The 18,044-nt window shown below is 49.8% G+C and overlaps 1 protein-coding gene across 1 annotated transcript in view; it reads left to right on the forward strand.

Moving 5' to 3' along the window:
• Window positions 1-18,044, forward strand: part of UBE2D3 (ubiquitin conjugating enzyme E2 D3) — a 184,859-nt gene that overhangs the window by 120,468 nt on the left and 46,347 nt on the right. The window contains exon 6 of the mRNA XM_078676070.1: window positions 765-858. Within this exon, the coding sequence (XP_078532196.1) occupies window positions 765-858 (94 nt within the window). The remainder of the gene's footprint in view (window positions 1-764; window positions 859-18,044) is intronic.

Genomic DNA, 18,044 nt, shown 5'->3' on the forward strand with positions numbered 1-18,044 from the left:
ACTGGAGATTAGGTGGACTTGGTCCAGTTAATTTTATATCCTGCATGGTACCCATAATCATCAACTATTCGCAGGATTTGAGGGAGCGTCTCCGTCGGATTCGTCACATACAGCAAAATATCATCTGCATATAACGATATGCAGTCCTCCTCCATCTGTTGGGCATCATCCACGAATCCACCCAGTCCTGGGGAGGCCCTAACGACACGGGCCAGAGGTTCCAAAATGAGTGCAAACAGTAGGGCGGAGAGCGGGCAGCCCTGCCTAGTCCCCCGCCGAATCGGCCAGATCTCTGAATAGGTAAGGCATTCTTGAAGGTAATTTGAGCACAATTAAAATTATTTGTAAGTTGTACCATGTAATTATTAGTTTGACCTTTGTATAAATGGTTCAGGTAATTTTCATCACATTTGTCTTGTCCATCTTGGAATGGCCTGTTTGCCCAGGCGTGACTACACAATCTTGGAATGGATAGAATGCATGCCAATATCCATTCCAGGATGTTAGCTGTGTGCACACATTTCTTGTGCCATACGGTGTGAGGCACGAGCTGTTTTGGCTGTTTCATTTAACCATTCCAACATGGCTGGCGGACATTCTACAACGCAAAACAAAAAATAAACTAGGATTAGGTCACTAGACTTAGCCAATGCATGATTCAAACAACTGTACATTTTGGTGCTGACGTGTTTTACTCAAATGTAGGATAAGTGTTATAAACGTATTAGTTAAGTGATTGTTTTTAAATTTATTTTTTTTTGCAGTTCTTTTGTCAATATGTTCACTATTGTGTGACCCAAACCCTGATGACCCCCTAGTGCCTGAGATTGCCCGAATCTACAAAACAGATAGAGCAAAGTAAGTATGGCAGCTCTAGTGTAAGATACCTAGTAGTTTGATTGATTTCCAAGCACAGGAACCTTTATGCCCCAGCATACTACAGTACACCATGTTGATAATTTTTTTAATGCCGTGCCGCTTTTCTTTTCATGGGCAAATGGCCCATTTCCTCCATCTCCCTACCCCATTAGCCCCCACCCCCTTTCTTTTGACGGTGAAAATCTTTGATCAAATTCTATGGCAACATAGCTGCCCTCAGAAAATCTACAAACATTTCTCTATAGTACACACTCTTTCCTAACACTCCCTGTCAATAGACCTTTTGCCCTGGTCTCCCCTACCCTTCCTCATTGCCCATCTCCAACACCCCTGCTCCCCCTCCACCCCTTCTCTACTCTTGCACAGAGGTTCGGCAAATATCGCATGCTCCTAGCAGGTAAAGTAGGTCTGTGTTTTAACTCTCCCCAACCCCCAAACAACTCCTTTGGCAGAACAGGTAATTCCATGCTGAAGTCTGACCGTCCGTCTTGGGTCCATGCATTTATGCAGTACTCCGATTGGATAGATCTTGTAACATTAGTATGAAATCCGAAAGTGATTTCTAACTGCAGATTCCCCACCTTTTGAATATTCTTCATGGTGACGGACTTGAGCTGGAAAATCGCCAGAAGCAGCTGTGTGTGCCAGAGACTCCATGTAGGCCTGAACAAATTAATCTCCAGAATCATATATGCCATTATCTCAAACTGTCTCAGTAGGTAATGCAAAAGCGGAGTCCCTTGAGTCAAAAGCACATTCTGTGTCAGAACTAATGCACACATCTGTGGAGCAATAAGCAGCATCAAGCACTGCCTTGATCTGTGTGGCTAGGTCTCTCCTGGTCAGCACTATGGGTTGCCGCTTGCCAGCATCAGCTGATCTTGCGCCGATCCTGGTTTTTGTTGGGTTGGGAGAGGGGGCAGCATGATGTTCGAGGCATGTGGGCTGCTAAATTCATATCTATTGCATAGATCGCCGGTCTTCGAAGTATCACGAGATAGGTGGCTCCTCCCCTGGACTACAGTGCGCATGGGCATCGACTCCATCCCTAGATTGTTTTTCCGCCATTGGGTTCGGATGTGATTTCGACGTCTCCTGTTCGGAATCGAGAAAACAATTTCTTTAAGGCCAAAAGGCCTTCTTTACTTCGTCGGTATTGTTCGCGTTCGGTCTCGTGTGTACTCCAACTCTTCGAGTCGGATATCTGAGGAGTCGGGTGACTCTTCGGTCATCGAGGCCCTGTCGACGCAGCAAGACCCGGACGACGCTACGATGGAACGGAGCCCGTTCAAGTACTGCCCCGTGTGTGGATCGAAGTACCCACACATCGACGTGCATCCTGTATGCAACAAGTGCCTGTCGCCGGACCACAACGAGGCCAACTGTATGGCCTGCTCGACATTCAGGTCGAATAAGACGCTCAAGATTAGGCGCGTGGCGCGCCTCGAGGCCCAGCGATCGGCACCGGCAGACATCTTTGGCGACCCCGAAGCAGACGAGCAAGAGCTTCAACTGCAGATCTCACCTACATCGGCGGAGGTCGAGGCCGACTACGGAGAACCCGTTGAGGACCTGGACCTAGACGAACACGTCGGAGGTAGGGGACAACGAGGAAGTTTATGGGGCCGTGGAAGATAGCTCGGAGGAAGAGCTATGCCCCGTACGTACAATTACTAAGGCTCAGGTCACGGGATCGCCACACGGCCTTACCTACGACCCTACTCCTCAGTCCTCGGCCCGCCTCCTTGCCCGGCTACAGACATACCAGCGGAGCCTCCATTATGCAAATCGAAACCGAAACCATCGGAATCGAAAACAACAAAGATGGCCGACAAACCATCGACACCGAAGACGTCTGGGACGACATCGAAACCGTCGTCTTCGAAGCCATCGAAGCCGCAGAAGGCTGTCGAACAGGCTAAGGTACCGAAAGGGGCCAAGGAGACCGGCTCGAAGAAGGTCGTCGAGCCAGTGTCGAGTAAGATGGTCGAGTCGGAGTCGAAGAAGACTGTCGAGACACCTTCCTCCAAGACTGCCGCACCGACAGGCAAACGGACAGTCGAAGCGAAGTCAGCGAGGGGCGCCGAAGTCTGGAGCCCCGATGCAGACAGATAAATCTGCTGCTCCAAAGTCTGCGTCGTCGTCGACTAAGGCCGGGACGGTGAAGCAAAGCGCAGCTGTCGAAGGTGCGTCCGCGCCTCCGCCACCCAAAGAAAAATAGTCGACGCTCGGTTCTTCCCCTGCGGGTGGTCAGAGGTCGTCGGTCGGATCGACTAAGCCGTCCGCTTCTTTTACGGAGCAAGTCTCGGACTCCCTGAAACGGTTGAGAGACAAGGCGTCGGAGCCGACCACACCTTCGGTACCGACGACAAGTGTTCCACTGAAGAAGACTTCCATGCCGATCCTCTATACGCTACCACCGAAGGTGGCGCCGAAGGCTTTTGCACCTCGTACGGTGCCCGAGGACTCGGAGCCATTGAGGCAGACTCAGCTAAGTGGAGGCTTTGGTCAACCACCTTTATCTGACGAACAAGAGGAGCATTTTATCGACGCCGACACGGGTAGATTAACGCTCTACAAGAGGAAAATTACATCTCAGCCTGTGGAATCATATGTAATACCTCTAAAGAAGAAAAAGCCTGCACCAGACACGCCAGAACTTGTTGAACCCATTCCACAACGGCCTAGGCGGAGTCCTACCCCTTCACCCACTTGCTCAGATGGAGATGAGGATGAACAAGATCAGGGGTATAACTTCCCAGACAATACTGACCCTGATGAGCAGCAGGACTCATGGGTACACTCTGGTGATCAGGGGGACCAACAGGTGGTCGGTGACCCACAGATGTATGGGGTGAAAACTTCTCCAACTGAAGACTCTGCGGCGTTTAATGCTTTAATTGAAAGGGCGGCTGCAAACCATAAGGTGGAGATGCATGCCGACCCTGTGGAAGTTGACTTTTTGTTTGATACTTTCTCTGCATCAGAAAAAACTGTGAAAACACTTCCAATGCTTAAGGGGGTTCTCAAGCATGCCACAGACATTTTCAAGGAACCCACCAGAGCGAGGGTTGTGAACCCACGAATTGAAAAAAAGTACAGGCCGGCACCTGGGGACCCTACTTATATACGAGGCCAGTTGCCTCTAGACTCTTTGGTGGTCTCAAATGCCCGCAAAAGGGCGAATTCGCAGACAACGGGTGAAGCTCCTCCCCCGGACAAAGAGTCAAAAGTGCTAGAGGCAGGGGGCGCATCTCTAACACACAAGCCCTATTAGCCAGGTATGATAGGGCGCACTATGACACCTTAGAGCAGCTCTTAAAACACCTTCCAGACGAGTTTAAAGAAGGAGCTGAGTTGCTGATACAAGAGGGCAAGCTAATTTCTAACGCTGCAATTAAATGTGCGCTAGACGTGGCAGATACAGCGGCGAGAGCAGTCAACACAAGTGTTATGTTGAGGCGTCAGGCATGACTCCGCATCTCAGGGTTCAAGCCAGAAATACAGACAGAAATACAGACGACTATCCTCAACCAGCCCGTCAATCCAGACAGACTGTTTGGGCCGGAGGTTGACACCACCCTCTAAGATCAAAAAAGATACTGAGACGGCTAAGTCCATGGGGGCACTTCAGTCTCCGCAATTCAGAGGAAACACTTTTCGTCGCTCAAGTGCGCGGGGTGCTACCAGAGGACACTTGGCACAGCAGTCACATTTCGGCAGAGGAGGCGCCCGGGCCTCGTACCCAAAACAGAATAGAGGTGGTTACAGAGGCAACAGCGCCAAGGGCAGAGGCAGAGGCAACAATAGTTCCCGTTCCTCTGCTGCCAACAAACAGTGACTCTCTGTCACTACCCCCCGACCATCCAACACCTGTCGGGGGGAGACTCCAGCAGTTCCTGCCAGTCTGGAGGTCCATCACCACAGACAGGTGGGTGAGGAAACTTATCCAGTTCGGTTATTGTTTGGAGTTGACGTCCACTCCACCCAACATACCCCCAAGACAACGACCTATGTCAGCAGAGCACTTGCACTTATTGCAGCAAGAGGTTCTTGTAATGCTGCAAAAAGGCGCAATAGAGCTTGTGCCGGTGGAGGAAGAAGGCACAGGGGTTTATTCCCTGTACTTCTTAATCCCAAAGAAGGACGGCTCGCTCAGACCCATTCTGGACCTACGCCCCCTCAACCTGTACATACTCTCAGAACACTTTCACATGTTAACACTACAGCAGGTTCTTCCATTGTTAAACCAGGGAGACTTCCTCGCAACCTTGGACCTCAAGGATGCTTATTTTCACATACCACTCCACCCATCCCACAGAAAGTACCTCAGGTTCACCATACAAAGCAGGCATTACCAGTTCAAGGTCCTACCCTTCGGAGTGACCACTGCCCCCAGAGTGTTCACGAAGTGTCTGGCGACTGTGGCGGCGCACCTCAGGAGACAGAACATACATGTCTACCCTTACCTAGACGACTGGCTCGTTCAAGCAAAGTCGGAACAGCAGTGCGCGGCAGACATGTCCCACACAATTCACCTCCTTCACAGTCTGGGGTTCTCACTGAACTATCCAAAGTCGCACCTTCAGCCAGCCCATGTGCGGCAGTATCTGGGCGCGACAATAAATACTTTGACTGCTACGGCTCAGCCGAACCAGGTGAGGATCGACAACATCCAGTCGCTCATCCACAGGTTCAGACCGCGACACTCACTCCCCGCGAGAGTGTTTATGCAGTTGATAGGCATGATGGCCTCCTGCATCTTCATAGTCCCGCACGCAAGGTTGCATATGCGTCCGCTCCAAGAATGCTTGGCACATCAGTGGACACAGGCTCAAGGACAATTGAAAGACCTAGTGTTGGTGACCGGTCGGGCATACAGCTCTCTGCATTGGTGGAATCCACACAACCTTTGCAAGGGCCGACCGTTCCAAGAGCCTGTGCCGCAGATCATCATGACGACGGACGCTTCTCTCCAGGGTTGGGGAGCTCATGTGCTCCACTACACGGTGCAGGGGCTATGGACTACACAGCAGAAGAAGATGCACATCAACTATCTAGAATTGATGGCAATCTTCATGGCACTCAAGTCCTTCAAGGTACATCTGTGCAACAAAGTCGTGTTGATCCGGACGGACAACATGACTGCCATGTACTATATCCAGAAGCAGGGGGGTACGCACTCTCCACAGCTGTCTCATCTGGCTCAGAGCATGTGGAAGTGGGCCATTCAGAGGAACATTTTCCCCATGGCGGAACACCTCCCGGGCAAGGACAATCAGATGGCGGATCTGCTCAGCAGGTACAGCCACCAGATGCACGAGTGGGAGTTACATCCATCAGTACTCCGCCCGTACTTTCAGCAGTGGGGTCATCCAGAGATAGACCTGTTTGCCACAAGGGAAAACGCAAAATGCCAAAGCTTTGCCGCCAGGTTCCCTCACCCGCAATCGCAGGGCAATGCGATATGGATGAACTGGTCAGGCAGATTCGCGTACGCTTTTCCCCCAGCTCCTCTAATACCGCTGGTGGCAAGAAAGCTAAAGCAACACTCGATGACGCTCATCCTGGTTGCTCCAACGTGGGCACGCCAACCATGGTACACCACGTTTCTAGAACTCTCCGTGGTACCGCATCAAAGGCTGCACCTCACCCAGACTTTTGACGCAGAACCATGGCGACATTCAGCATCCAGATCCGCAACAGCTCAATCTGGCGATCTGGCTCCTGAGGTCTTAGAGTTTGGCTACCTTAACCTGCCTCCAGAATGCATGGACATCATCAGGGAGGCACGGAAGCCCACTACAAGGGCTTGCTATGCAGCAAAATGGAAGCGGTTTGTCATTTATTGTACAGCACATGACATAAACCCGCTAGATGCCTCCATTCCTAACATCATCTGCTATTTGTTGCATCTTTACAAATGCAATCTAGCGTACGCTTCCATTAGGATACACTTATCCGCCATAGCGGCTTATCTTCAAAACAGGCAGCATCTCTCTGTTTTCAGGGTGCCTGCCATTAAAGCTTTTCTAGAAGGGCTGAAGCGGGTCATTCCTCCCAGGACCCCACCCGCTCCAGTGTGGAATCTCAACGTGGTCCTCACTAGGTTGATGGGCCCGCCTTTTCAGCCTCTACATTCGTGTGAGGTTCAGTTCTTGACATGGAAAGTGGCTTTCCTCATTACTATCACGTCTCTCAGACGTGTTAGTGAGCTACAAGCGCTCACAATTCAAGAGCCATTTATTCAAGTCCATTCAAACAGGGTAGTGCTCCGCACTAACCCTAAGTTCCTTCCAAAGGTGGTGTCACAGTTTCATGTCAGACGATTGAACTGCCCGCATTCTTTCCAAACCCAGAAACAGTAGCGGAAAGAATGCTCCACACGCTGGATGTTAAAAGGGCATTAATGTACTACATTGACAGAACACAACACTTTAGAAAGACACAGCAACTTTTCGTTGCCTTCTCAGCACCGCACAAAGGCAACCCTATTTCCAAAGCTGGAATAGCCAGGTGGATCGTTAAATGTATTCAGATTTGTTATCAGAAGGCTAAACGCACTTTAACGGTCCCCCCCCAGGGCGCACTCCACACGCAAGTTGGGGGCCTCCATGGCATTCCTAGGTAACATTCCTTTGGAAGACATTTGTAGAGCAGCCACGTGGGCTACACCACATACATTTACCAACCATTACTGTGTAGATGTGCACTCCAAACAGCAGGCAGCTGTAGGACAGGCTGTTCTCAAAACTCTTTTTCAGACTTCTGCAGCTGGCACGGGCGGCCGCCGCTAATGAGGGGACTGCTATGTATTCTATGCAATAGATATGAATTTAGCAGCCCACATGCCTCGAACTGAATATGCTACTTACCAGTATGCCTCTGTTCTTGGCATGTAGGGCTGCTAACATTCATATCGCCCACCCTCCTCCCCGGCGCCTGTAGCAGCTGCAGAGTACTTCTTGCATTTCATCACTAGCATGGACATCATTTCTACTATCGCACTCCATCTTTGCCACAATGGCTAAAAAACTATCTGGGGATGGAGTCGATGCCCATGCGCACTGTAGTCCAGGGGAGGAGCCACCTATCTCGTGATACTTCAAAGACCGGCGATCTATGCAATAGATATGAATGTTAGCAGCCCTACATGCCAAGAACAGATGCATACTGGTAAGTAGCATATTCAATGTTGAGGTTCAGTATCAAACCTGCTGCAGACCCAGGAGTGGATCCAGAGTGCCCATTTAGCACCATTGGAGGGTCTGTCAGCAGAAGTCCAGAATTTAGGTCCCTCTACTCCTTGGTGCCTGTAGGCAACCCAGAGGTAGCCTTTGTCATGTAAAAATGTGTAATTGTGGGAAATTTGGGCTGGCACATTGGGAACTTCAGGTACAATTGAGGATTGCAATGGCTTTCGAAAGGGAGCAGAGTCCTTCTTTGACTTCTTCCTCTTCTAATTGGACTTACCTAGGGAACCTGCACCTTGACCTTTCATGGGACCGACTTTGGGGCGAGACATTTAATCTCCCCTGTGACTTAAACTGAAACAGTCTTCTGATACTTGGCGACAAAAAGCTTTGCCTTGCACTCTTACTTAGCCTTCCGGTGCATCCTAGCACAGTCGCTGCAGGTCTTGGAGTTGTGGTCTTACCCCTGACACGACAAACACACCTAGTGGGATCTCAAACACATTTGTTTGCGACCTTTCCTACTAGGCTTAAACCCTGTAGACTGATGTGGGCATAGCCGTAGCACACTGCAAAAAATTGTGAACCTGTTTTGAAACAAACGAAGAAAACAGTCTAAGACTAGGGGTAGCTGTGGATTCACATCTTTTGGAGTGTTAAGAAAGTAACTGGTATCAGTGTGCATGGGTGGTGCATATATAGGCCTGTGCACATTACTTCTGGTGCGGAGTGATATTGCTGTGGAGTTGCTGATGAGCAGGAGTTCTGTTTAAGATTTTTCGAATCCAGTGAGGCATCTGCAGTGAGGTAGTCTCTACTAGAAAGAGTTTTACCGAAGGTAAGTAACTTTCTTTTCTATGTCGACTTCTCAGTCATCAGAAATTCCACCCACCCTGGCATTTCTGCATAGGATCTCTTCTGGCTTTTAATCGGGCCTTGCTTTCAAACTGCTAAGCACACATTGGGTTTGCTGCTTGTTGCCAATGCTTCCTCTGCATTAAGATAGTCTATCAAAATCCAGGACATTATTAAGACAGGAGAGGAATGCTTGAAACCAATTAAGGTTGCAGTGGGTTAGTGGGGACAGGAAACACCATCTGTGATAAATCATTCCTCCTCTACAGACTGCCGATGCAATAATCTGTGCCCATTTGGATCTGGCTTAAGAGTGAACTGTATAGTAAAGAAGGGAGACTGATAACTGCTGTTCCAATTGTGCCATAATAGTGGCCTTCAGGGTGAGAGCCAGACTGGGAGTCATCGGAGGCCAGCAGACATCAGTGTAGTTATCGAAAGTGTGGATTAGGCTGGTTTCCACTATACGGTCCGTGGTGGTAGTGCAACCCCATAAACATATAATTGGGAGCAAGCTTTAAGTGGCTACGTAGAATTATTACTCAATCAGATAATGAAGGGAATATGATTAAAGCACTGAGGAAGTGCACAACAGCGTACTGCTGTAACCATCACTTGACTATCCAACTGGCTGTACGGAAGTGTTAAACACCTGATTATCTGAGTAGCAGATCGGTCTCTGACAATACGTAAACCGAAATATGGCATAAGAGACGTCTCTAGATCTGAACAGAAAGACATTCATGGTATCGATAATGGATGAAGGACCCGCTAAATGTGAGTGATGCAATGAAGGATTAAATTCATAAGCTAGAGCTGTGCAGAATATGATCCCCAGGTAATGCTGCATAACTTCATTCCTTAACATATACCTGTTACTATAACATCTGATAGACTTCTAGCCGCAGATTCCTTACTTAGAATTTCCCAGGCGTCAGATTAGATCCAGATTTTTCATGAGCAGTACCCCTGCATGCTGGTAGGTGATGTCGTTCAGCTTCTCATGTGTCTTCTGCGCTGGAAGTGACATCTGCAGCACCTATATAGGTGCCACCTAGGCGCGCTGATGTCAGTTATATTCTTTCCGTGCAAGCCAGCGTTGATCAGGAAAAAGGCTACCCTTTCAGTCACTGTTTTACTGGATGTTCGATTTTGTCAACTATTTTGAAGTTTTTTTCCTTCTGGAGTGGCAGGGATGTCATCCAGGAGGCTGGCTTCTAGCCCTGCGGAGCCTGTCAATGATGTTGGTGAAGGACCCGCACCTTGTATGCCTGTGATGTCATGATCGCGACCACGACCCTCAGTCGTGCTCCTACTGCCGCGCCTAAGCCTTGCAGAAGTGGTCACTCAAGCGCATGGTGGCTCAGTATGCTACACCATGACACTCGAGGTCCCGGGAACGGTCGTGGATTCCAAGATCCACATTCCACTCCAAATCCCCTAGACTTTTGAGTATTGGCTCGAAGAGTTAGTCCAAGACAACTGAACATCGACATTCAAGGTCTGGCTCTGCGGTAGAGCCTGTGCGTGCGCTAACTCTGCACATCGCCAATTTTCGAGGAGCCGAAGCAGCCCCAGCCTCACTGAAGGAGTTTTAAGGCTATGCGTCTCATATTTGGGTGGCTTGATGACTCTGCACCTTTGGTCCCCTTAGGGTACCTCTGGTCCCCTGTCTGAGTCTGCGCTTTTGTGTCTGGCCCCTGCTCCATTTGGGCCTCAAAGATCCGTTCCTTGTTCTGAACCGGCACCGCTAGTACCATCTCTACCTTCCCCTGATGGCACCATCCCCATTCTTTTCCCCCACTCTGATATGGAGCCGGAGGAGCATAGCCTGATGCTGTATCCGTTGCCGCCAGGTGCCTTGCCTTCTACATCGAAGCCTGAGCCCTATTCCCTTGATTTAGGACTCCGGAGGAATGGAAGGGGTCTCTGGACCCTGAGAAATACCAGCCAAATGAAGAAAACCCCAACATAGACTGGTGTGAGGAACTGAGTGAAGCCAGCGGACTGGATATTTCTCCAGATACTGGCATATTCTCTCCCCCTACCGTGGCTACAGAGGAGGGAGCTTCTTATACAATGGTAATGCGGAGGGTGGCTCAGGTCCTCTACCTTCAGTTGTCCTTAGTGGTAGTCAAGACTAACCTCTTAACAGAGGTTATGCAGCCGCAAGTCCTCCCCTCAGAATATCACTTTCAATTCATCGTGCTCCCTTTTGGCCTTACCTGCGCCCCTTGGGTGTTCAACAGGGTGATGGTAGTGGTTGCAGCTCATCTGCGGAGAACAGGGTTACCAGGTTTTCCCCTATCTCGACAACTGGCTGTTAGAGATGGGCTCGCACCAGGCTGTTGTCTCCCACCTCCAGACTCTGGGGTTCACTATCACTGTGCCGAAGTCACACTTGACTCCCACTCTGACACTTCTTTCATTGAAGCTGTTCTGGACACAGTGCAGTTTCGGGATTAGCCTCCAGAGAGGGGAGTCCAGGATATTCAGGCTAATACCAATGTTTCAGCCTCTATCCTGGATTTTCGTGAAGAGGCAGACCCTGAGGTTGTTGGACCTCCTGCTCGTAACTCATGCCAGACTGCATATGCAGGCTCAGCAGTGGGACCTGACGTTTCAATGGGCACATAATCAGGTGAACCTTTCCGACATGGTCTTGATCTTGGAGGGAATTGTGAAGGATCTGCAGTGGTACTAATGAACAACAATTGGGTCCGAGGCAAGCCCATCTCCTTTCCCCAACCAGATCTCACAGTAGTGATAGATGCGTCACTCCTGGGATGAGGTGGGTGTCTGGGAGAGGTCAAGATCCGAGGACTTGTGTCTCTGTTGGAATCCAGACTCCACATCAGCCTGCTGAAACTCCGTGGGATCAGACTGGCATTATAAGCCTTTCTATCCTCCAAGGAAAGGTCTGTACAGGTTTTTACAGACCCCATTATTGTGTGGTACTTACACAAACCGGGTCGGGTCGTGAGCTTTGTCTGTGGACATGGCTGGAGCATCAGGTTATATCCATGGTGGTTCAACAACTGGCGGGCTCTCTGAACGACAGAGCGGACAAACTCAGCCATTGATGGCTAGCAGATTTCGAATGGCCTCGCCAACGGGAGGTGGCGCAAGGTCTTTCAACAGTGGAGATAGCCTTGGTTAGATCTGTTCACCTTAGCCGAGAATACACAATATCAACAGTTTTGCGCACTGAAGTTTCTGAGGCAGCTCTCGCCCAAAGGGGCTTTTTGTCTTGAGAGCAGCACAGACCTCCTATACACCTTTCCTCCCATACCACTCCTGTCCAGAGTTTCCTTCACCACTTATGCCTCAATGGGACCTTAATCTGATGTTAACTAACTTGATGTGCACTTCTTTCGAGCCTCTCCATTATTGTCCCCTCAGGTTTCTGATGATTAAAACAGCCATCTTTGTGGTTATTACATGTGCTCTTACAGTAAGTGAGCTGCAGGCCTTGTCATCTACCCTGCCTTACTTATCCATCTATCCTGACAAACTGGTGTTTCGCACAAGGGCGTCCTTTCTACCAAAAGCAGTTACCCCATTTCACATAGGCTAATCCATCACACTGCCTACCTTTTTATGCTCCTCCGCATCCCTTTAAGGAAGAGGAGCAACTCCAGTATCTGAACCCCAAAAAGAGCGTTTTCGTTCTACCGTGCCCACACACCAGAGTTCTCAGTGGACAACCAAGTCTTTTTTGAGTATGTTGGTGCAAAGAAAGGCCGGGCTTTGCAAAAGCGGACCATCTTCAGATGGGTGTTGCTCTGCATTAAAATCTGCTATGCATTGACCAAGAAGCAACCTCCAGAAGGTTTGCGAGCTCATTCCACTAGACCTATAGCTGCGACCACTGCTTTAGCAGGTGGAGGTCCTGGACATCTGCCAGGCAGCAACATGGGTTTCTCTGCACACATTCATCAAACCTTACTGTCTGGACAGTCAGGTCTTTAGGGATGGGCAATTTGCCGTTCTGTCCTACAGGACTTCCTTGTTTGGAATTGGTCCCACAGCAGAGTGGACGTGCCTGTAGAGCATTTAGCAGGGTGACCCCATAGATGCTAGCCCAGGCTGCTGTGACTCACCCTTGCCCTCGGTCGGGCGAGCTAGAAAGCGACCTGGAGGCCCTGCAAAAGTGGCTGACGGAGAGGCTGAACGACCTGGCCCCTGCTCTGCCCCCCCGCCCGACATCTAAGCGGGTTTCTGCCCCTTGGTTTACCTCGGCTCTGTGGGCTACGCGGCAGCAGTGCAAGGTAGCCGAAAGGGCCTGGCGGGCACATTACGACAGCAAGGACAGGTCTGCCTACAAGGCGGCGGTTAAAGCTTACCACCGCGACATCCGCCTCGAAAAGAAAGCCTACTTCGCGGGGAGAATCGAAGCAGCTTCGAACTCCAGTAAGGAGATTTTTACGATCGTTCGCGAATTCATCTCACCCCGGACCACCGCTCTGGAAGTGGGCCCTGTAGAATCCTGGGCAGCAGATCTGGCGTGCTTTTTCACAGGCAAGATCAAACTCATCCAGGACTCCTTTCCTTCGAGTGGACCGGTTACGCTGCCGGGGCCAGAGGGTATGCCCCCCCCAGTCATGCAGGGCGCCATATTGGCTGAGTTTCCATCTCTGCCAGCCTCCGCCTCCCTTGCGCTCATGGGCAATTTAAAATCTGGGTCTCCGCTTGACCCTTGCCCAGCTAAGCTTCTGGGTAAATTGGCGGAGGTGGTTAACCCGCTGGCTCACCCTCTTCTCAACCTTTCGTTGAGCTCGGGAGAGGTGCCGCTATCCTGGAAGCAGGCAATGGTGATCCCGTTGCTTAAAAAGCCGGGACTTGATCCGAAAGCCCCTGTTAATTACAGGCCTATTTCGCTGCTGCCGGCTTTTGTAAAAATCTTGGAAAAGCACGTTCAGTCGGTGCTTACCAACTTTTTGGAGTCTCATGAGATCTTGCACGACTCCCAGTCAGGCTTCCGCTCAAACCGCAGCACCGAGACCGCGCTCCTTGAGGTTTCGGAAACCATCAAAGGGGTGCTGGATTCCGGGGGCAAAGTCATGCTGGTGTTGTTGGACCTGTCGGCGGCCTTTGACACCGTCCCCCATGAGGGCCTGCTCGCAAGACTCTTTGAGATTGGCCTGCGGGGGACGGTGCTCAAATGGTTTTCTTCCTTCCTGGCCGGCCGCCGGCAAACGATCTGGACATCATCGGACACCGCTGTAATGCCGCCTTTGGGAGTCGGGGTCCCTCAGGGCTCTATTTTGAGCCCGACTCTTTTTAATATCTATATGACCCCTTTGGCGGCGGTGGCGGAGTCTTTTGGTGCCCGGATCGTGTCGTATGCCGACGACACTCAGCTCCTCTTCTCATGTGAGAGGGGGGCTGACTTTGACGGGGAGAGTATCCAGAATTGCCTTGGGGCTGTGTTTGCATGGTTCCAACTGCACAGCCTCAAGTGCAATTCCGATAAATCGGAGGTTCTCTTCTTCGGGTGCGATTCGGAGCCTAGCTGGCAGGCCTGGTGGCCCATCGACATGTTCCCTCCGTCCGGCTCCTCTCCCATGGCTAAAAACCTGGGGGTCAAGATGGACAAGGGGCTGACGATGAAAGCCCAGATTCTGGGGGTAACTGGCACTTGTTTTGGCTTGCTAAAAATGTTGCGGAAGTTTCTGCCTCTCCTGTCCGAGGATCACAGGAGGCTGACGGTGCAGGCCCTGATAGGCTCCAGGCTGGATTATGCCAACAGTCTGTACCTGGGCCTACCAGAGTATTTGCTGCAGAGGCTTCAAGTGGCACAGAACGCGGCGGCCAGGGCCATTTTTGGCCTAAGTAGACGTACCAGCGCCTCTGGGTTGTTGGTGAAACTACACTGGCTACCCATCCGCAAACGGATTGCCTTTAAGGCGCTGACCCTGGCCTATAAAGCTCTCCATGCGGTGGGAGCCAAACATCTTCGAAAGAGACTCACTTTCTACCACCCTACTCGCGCGTTGAGATCGGAATCTTTACTTCTCGCGGCTGTTCCGCGTGTGAAGAGGGCTCGCCTAGGTGGCCGCTCCTTCAGTCTTCTGGCCCCACAGATGTGGAACTCTTTACCGCTCCCCTTGCGGGGGGCGACCAGTCTTCTTGAATTTAGGAAAGGCCTCAAAACCTGGCTGTTCTCTCAATAGGTTTGCCAGTAGCCCTGTTTCTTTTGTGGACTTTTAAACTGTTTTTATCTGTGTTGTGTTATTCTGAAACCAGCTTCACCTTACCTAAAGCGCCGGGATTCTCTTTTTGAGTAACCGTTGCGCTATACTAAATAATAAATAACATAACATAACATAACATAACTCGCCACTGGGGATGGTATTGTTGGGTATCTATTCTAATGTGGGGAATCTGAGGCTAGAAGTCTCTATGATGAACAAGTTACTTACCTTTGGTAACGCCTTATTTGATAAAGACTTTATCTAGCTGCAGCTTCCTTACCTGCACACCCATCCTTCTTGCTCTGCGACATGGATTTCTAGGAAAAGGGCCCCTTTCCACACAAGTAGTCGGTGTTGTTCATGGCTCCGCATCTGGCATGAAAAGTTGTGAAAGGAAAATGACAGCATGCCTAGGTGGCGCCGACGTAGGTGCCGTGGCAGTCACTTTCGGCGTGGATGACGCAGGCGATGCACGCAGAGCCAAATGACACTGCCTACCAGGTGTACTGCTCACGAAAAATCTTCCAGATCCAGTCGGACGCCTGGGAAATTCTAAGGTAAGTAATCTGTGGCTACATAAACTCTGTACCAGATAAGGCATTACCGAATGTAAATAACTTGTTCGACAAAAGCAGAGCAAAGGTCCAGTATCACACATGGACCTTGCTGATTCAGTCCAGGTAGAGTCTAAATTCCAAACTGAAATATCTTTTGCGAAACTTTAATAGAATGTTGTGGCAAAAATGAGGAAGGATTTATTATATACTGTTTGAACTCCAGATGGATGCCATAGTCCTGTACCTAAACCTCCTGCATGCTGATTTAGGTGCGGTCTCAAAGGGTGGAAATGCATGAAAAATCTACAGATAATGCAAGAAACCATATCAAAATTTTGAAGGCCACGGTCTCCCAACTACAGTCGCTCTTGCTAATTGGATGCTATGGTCAAAGACGTGGTAGGGTGTTAAAGATGCTATTGCATATGAATTATAAGACTCTTTGAAAGAAGATGACTGTGACAATCGTTTGAGGATTACACCTTCAACAAATAGTTTAACACACAGACTTCCAGCCTTATTTATCGATGAAAAAGGCACACAGGATGTAGAGTCTGATGGCCTCGTCTGCAGTCCCCTCCTAGGGATTCTATCTCACAAATATTCCATTTGACAGGTGCTGTTCTACAAATGGCTCGGTTGTATGAAGCACTGTTGCTTGAATAAAGCACTGTTGCTTGGCGCTAGAATTCTCTTCACCCTAGACCTTGCAGAGTTGATGCAGCAACCAACATTCACTTTTGAAGCAATGAAGAGGGAACTCCGAAAATATGATGTTAATGTCTGTTCCTGGCCAAGCTCTGCAGAATGGTAGAGAACTATTAATGCACTACTTTAAACCTGTTGAGGTATGGGACTGGCTAAAGCACTGGCAGGTCAAATAAGTGACATAAATCAAAGGCTACCAAGCTGCTCAATAACATCCAATTGTTGAAAGATACAGAGAATCTTACCAGTGTGTTAAATTCCCCAGCTGAAAGGATTGGGCTCAGGAAATCCTGTCAATCAAGGTTTGAACTGTGGCTGCATCATCAGTGAGGGCTTTGAGGTGCTGCGGGACAATGCTCAATCTGCCTATAGTCCTATTGGTTGAACATCCAGGTTTTGAGGTCCTTCCTGAACTGCTGGAGTGATGTTGAGGCTCTGAGGTGCAGGGGGAGTTTGTTCCAGGACTTGGCTGCCAGGTGCAAGGAGGCACGGCCTCCACGGTTTGTCCGGCAGATGCGTCTTGCGGTGGCTGCTATGAAGAAGGATTTAGAACAGTGTTTTCCGATAGGTATGTGGAAATTGATTAGATTGTTGAGGTATGATGGTCCTTCGTTGTGTAGTGCCTTGTATGCGTGAGTGAGCAGCTTGAACTGGCATCTCTTTGACTGGTAGCCAGTGGAGTTTCCTGAGGGAGATGGGTTATGTCCAACTGGGGAGTTCGGGGATGAGTCTGACTGCTGTGTTCTGGATGGTCTGAATGGTATGGAGTTTAGTTGTGTTGGGCGGTGATTCCTACATGGGGGGAGTTGCCGTAGTTTGATCTGCTGGTGACGAGTGCTTGAGTGACTGTTTGCCTGGTGTTGGTTGGGAGCCATTGGAAGACCTTGATGAGCATTCAGAGGGTGAGGAAACAGTGCTGTCCTGCTTCTTCGTCGATAGCTGGCTGTCTAGAAGGATGTAGAGGTTGCAGGCATGTTCAGTGGGGTTGGGCCCAGCTCATGTGGCCACCATTTGTTGTTCCAGAGGGTATCCTTGCCATTGCCGAATAGGAGTACTTCTGTCTTGTCAGTATTGAGTTTGAGACGGTAGTTGTTCATCCATGCGGCTACGTCTTTCATGCATCTTTGGAATTTGTCCAAGGTAATTGTTGGTCAGGGAGGGACTAAGTTTGGTAACGTCAGCATTGAATAGTATGTTGTCTCCATGGCTCTTGACTGTTTGCCAGGGGTGCCCTGTATATGTTGAAGAGGGTTGGGCTGAGGGGTGAGCTTTGATGTACACCGCAGCTGATGTTCCTGGGAAGTGATAGAGGATGCCCTTCTGCATTCTTACTGTGAGGTAGTATGCAATCCACTTAAGGGCTGCTCCTTGGATTCCGATCTAGTGGAGCCTGATCGGTGTGTGGTGGGATACCATGTTGAAAGCTGCTGAGAGGATGAGGGCTGCTGTCAAAGATTTGATTAAGACGAAAAACAAAGTTGGTGCTGCTAATTGTAGATTATATCCTCTCCAAAAGACATGGTACATGTCTTGTTGACATACCAACATAGGACGGCTTTGAAAAATCCTGGACTTCTAGGCAAAAAATGGGCATATAGAGGCTCATCGTCAACCTGATTTAGTTCGAACTCATGCAGAGCTTGAAGTCTGACATT

The sequence above is a fragment of the Lissotriton helveticus genome, chromosome 2_1 (assembly GCF_964261635.1).
Source record: "Lissotriton helveticus chromosome 2_1, aLisHel1.1, whole genome shotgun sequence".
Taxonomy (NCBI): domain Eukaryota; kingdom Metazoa; phylum Chordata; class Amphibia; order Caudata; family Salamandridae; genus Lissotriton; species Lissotriton helveticus.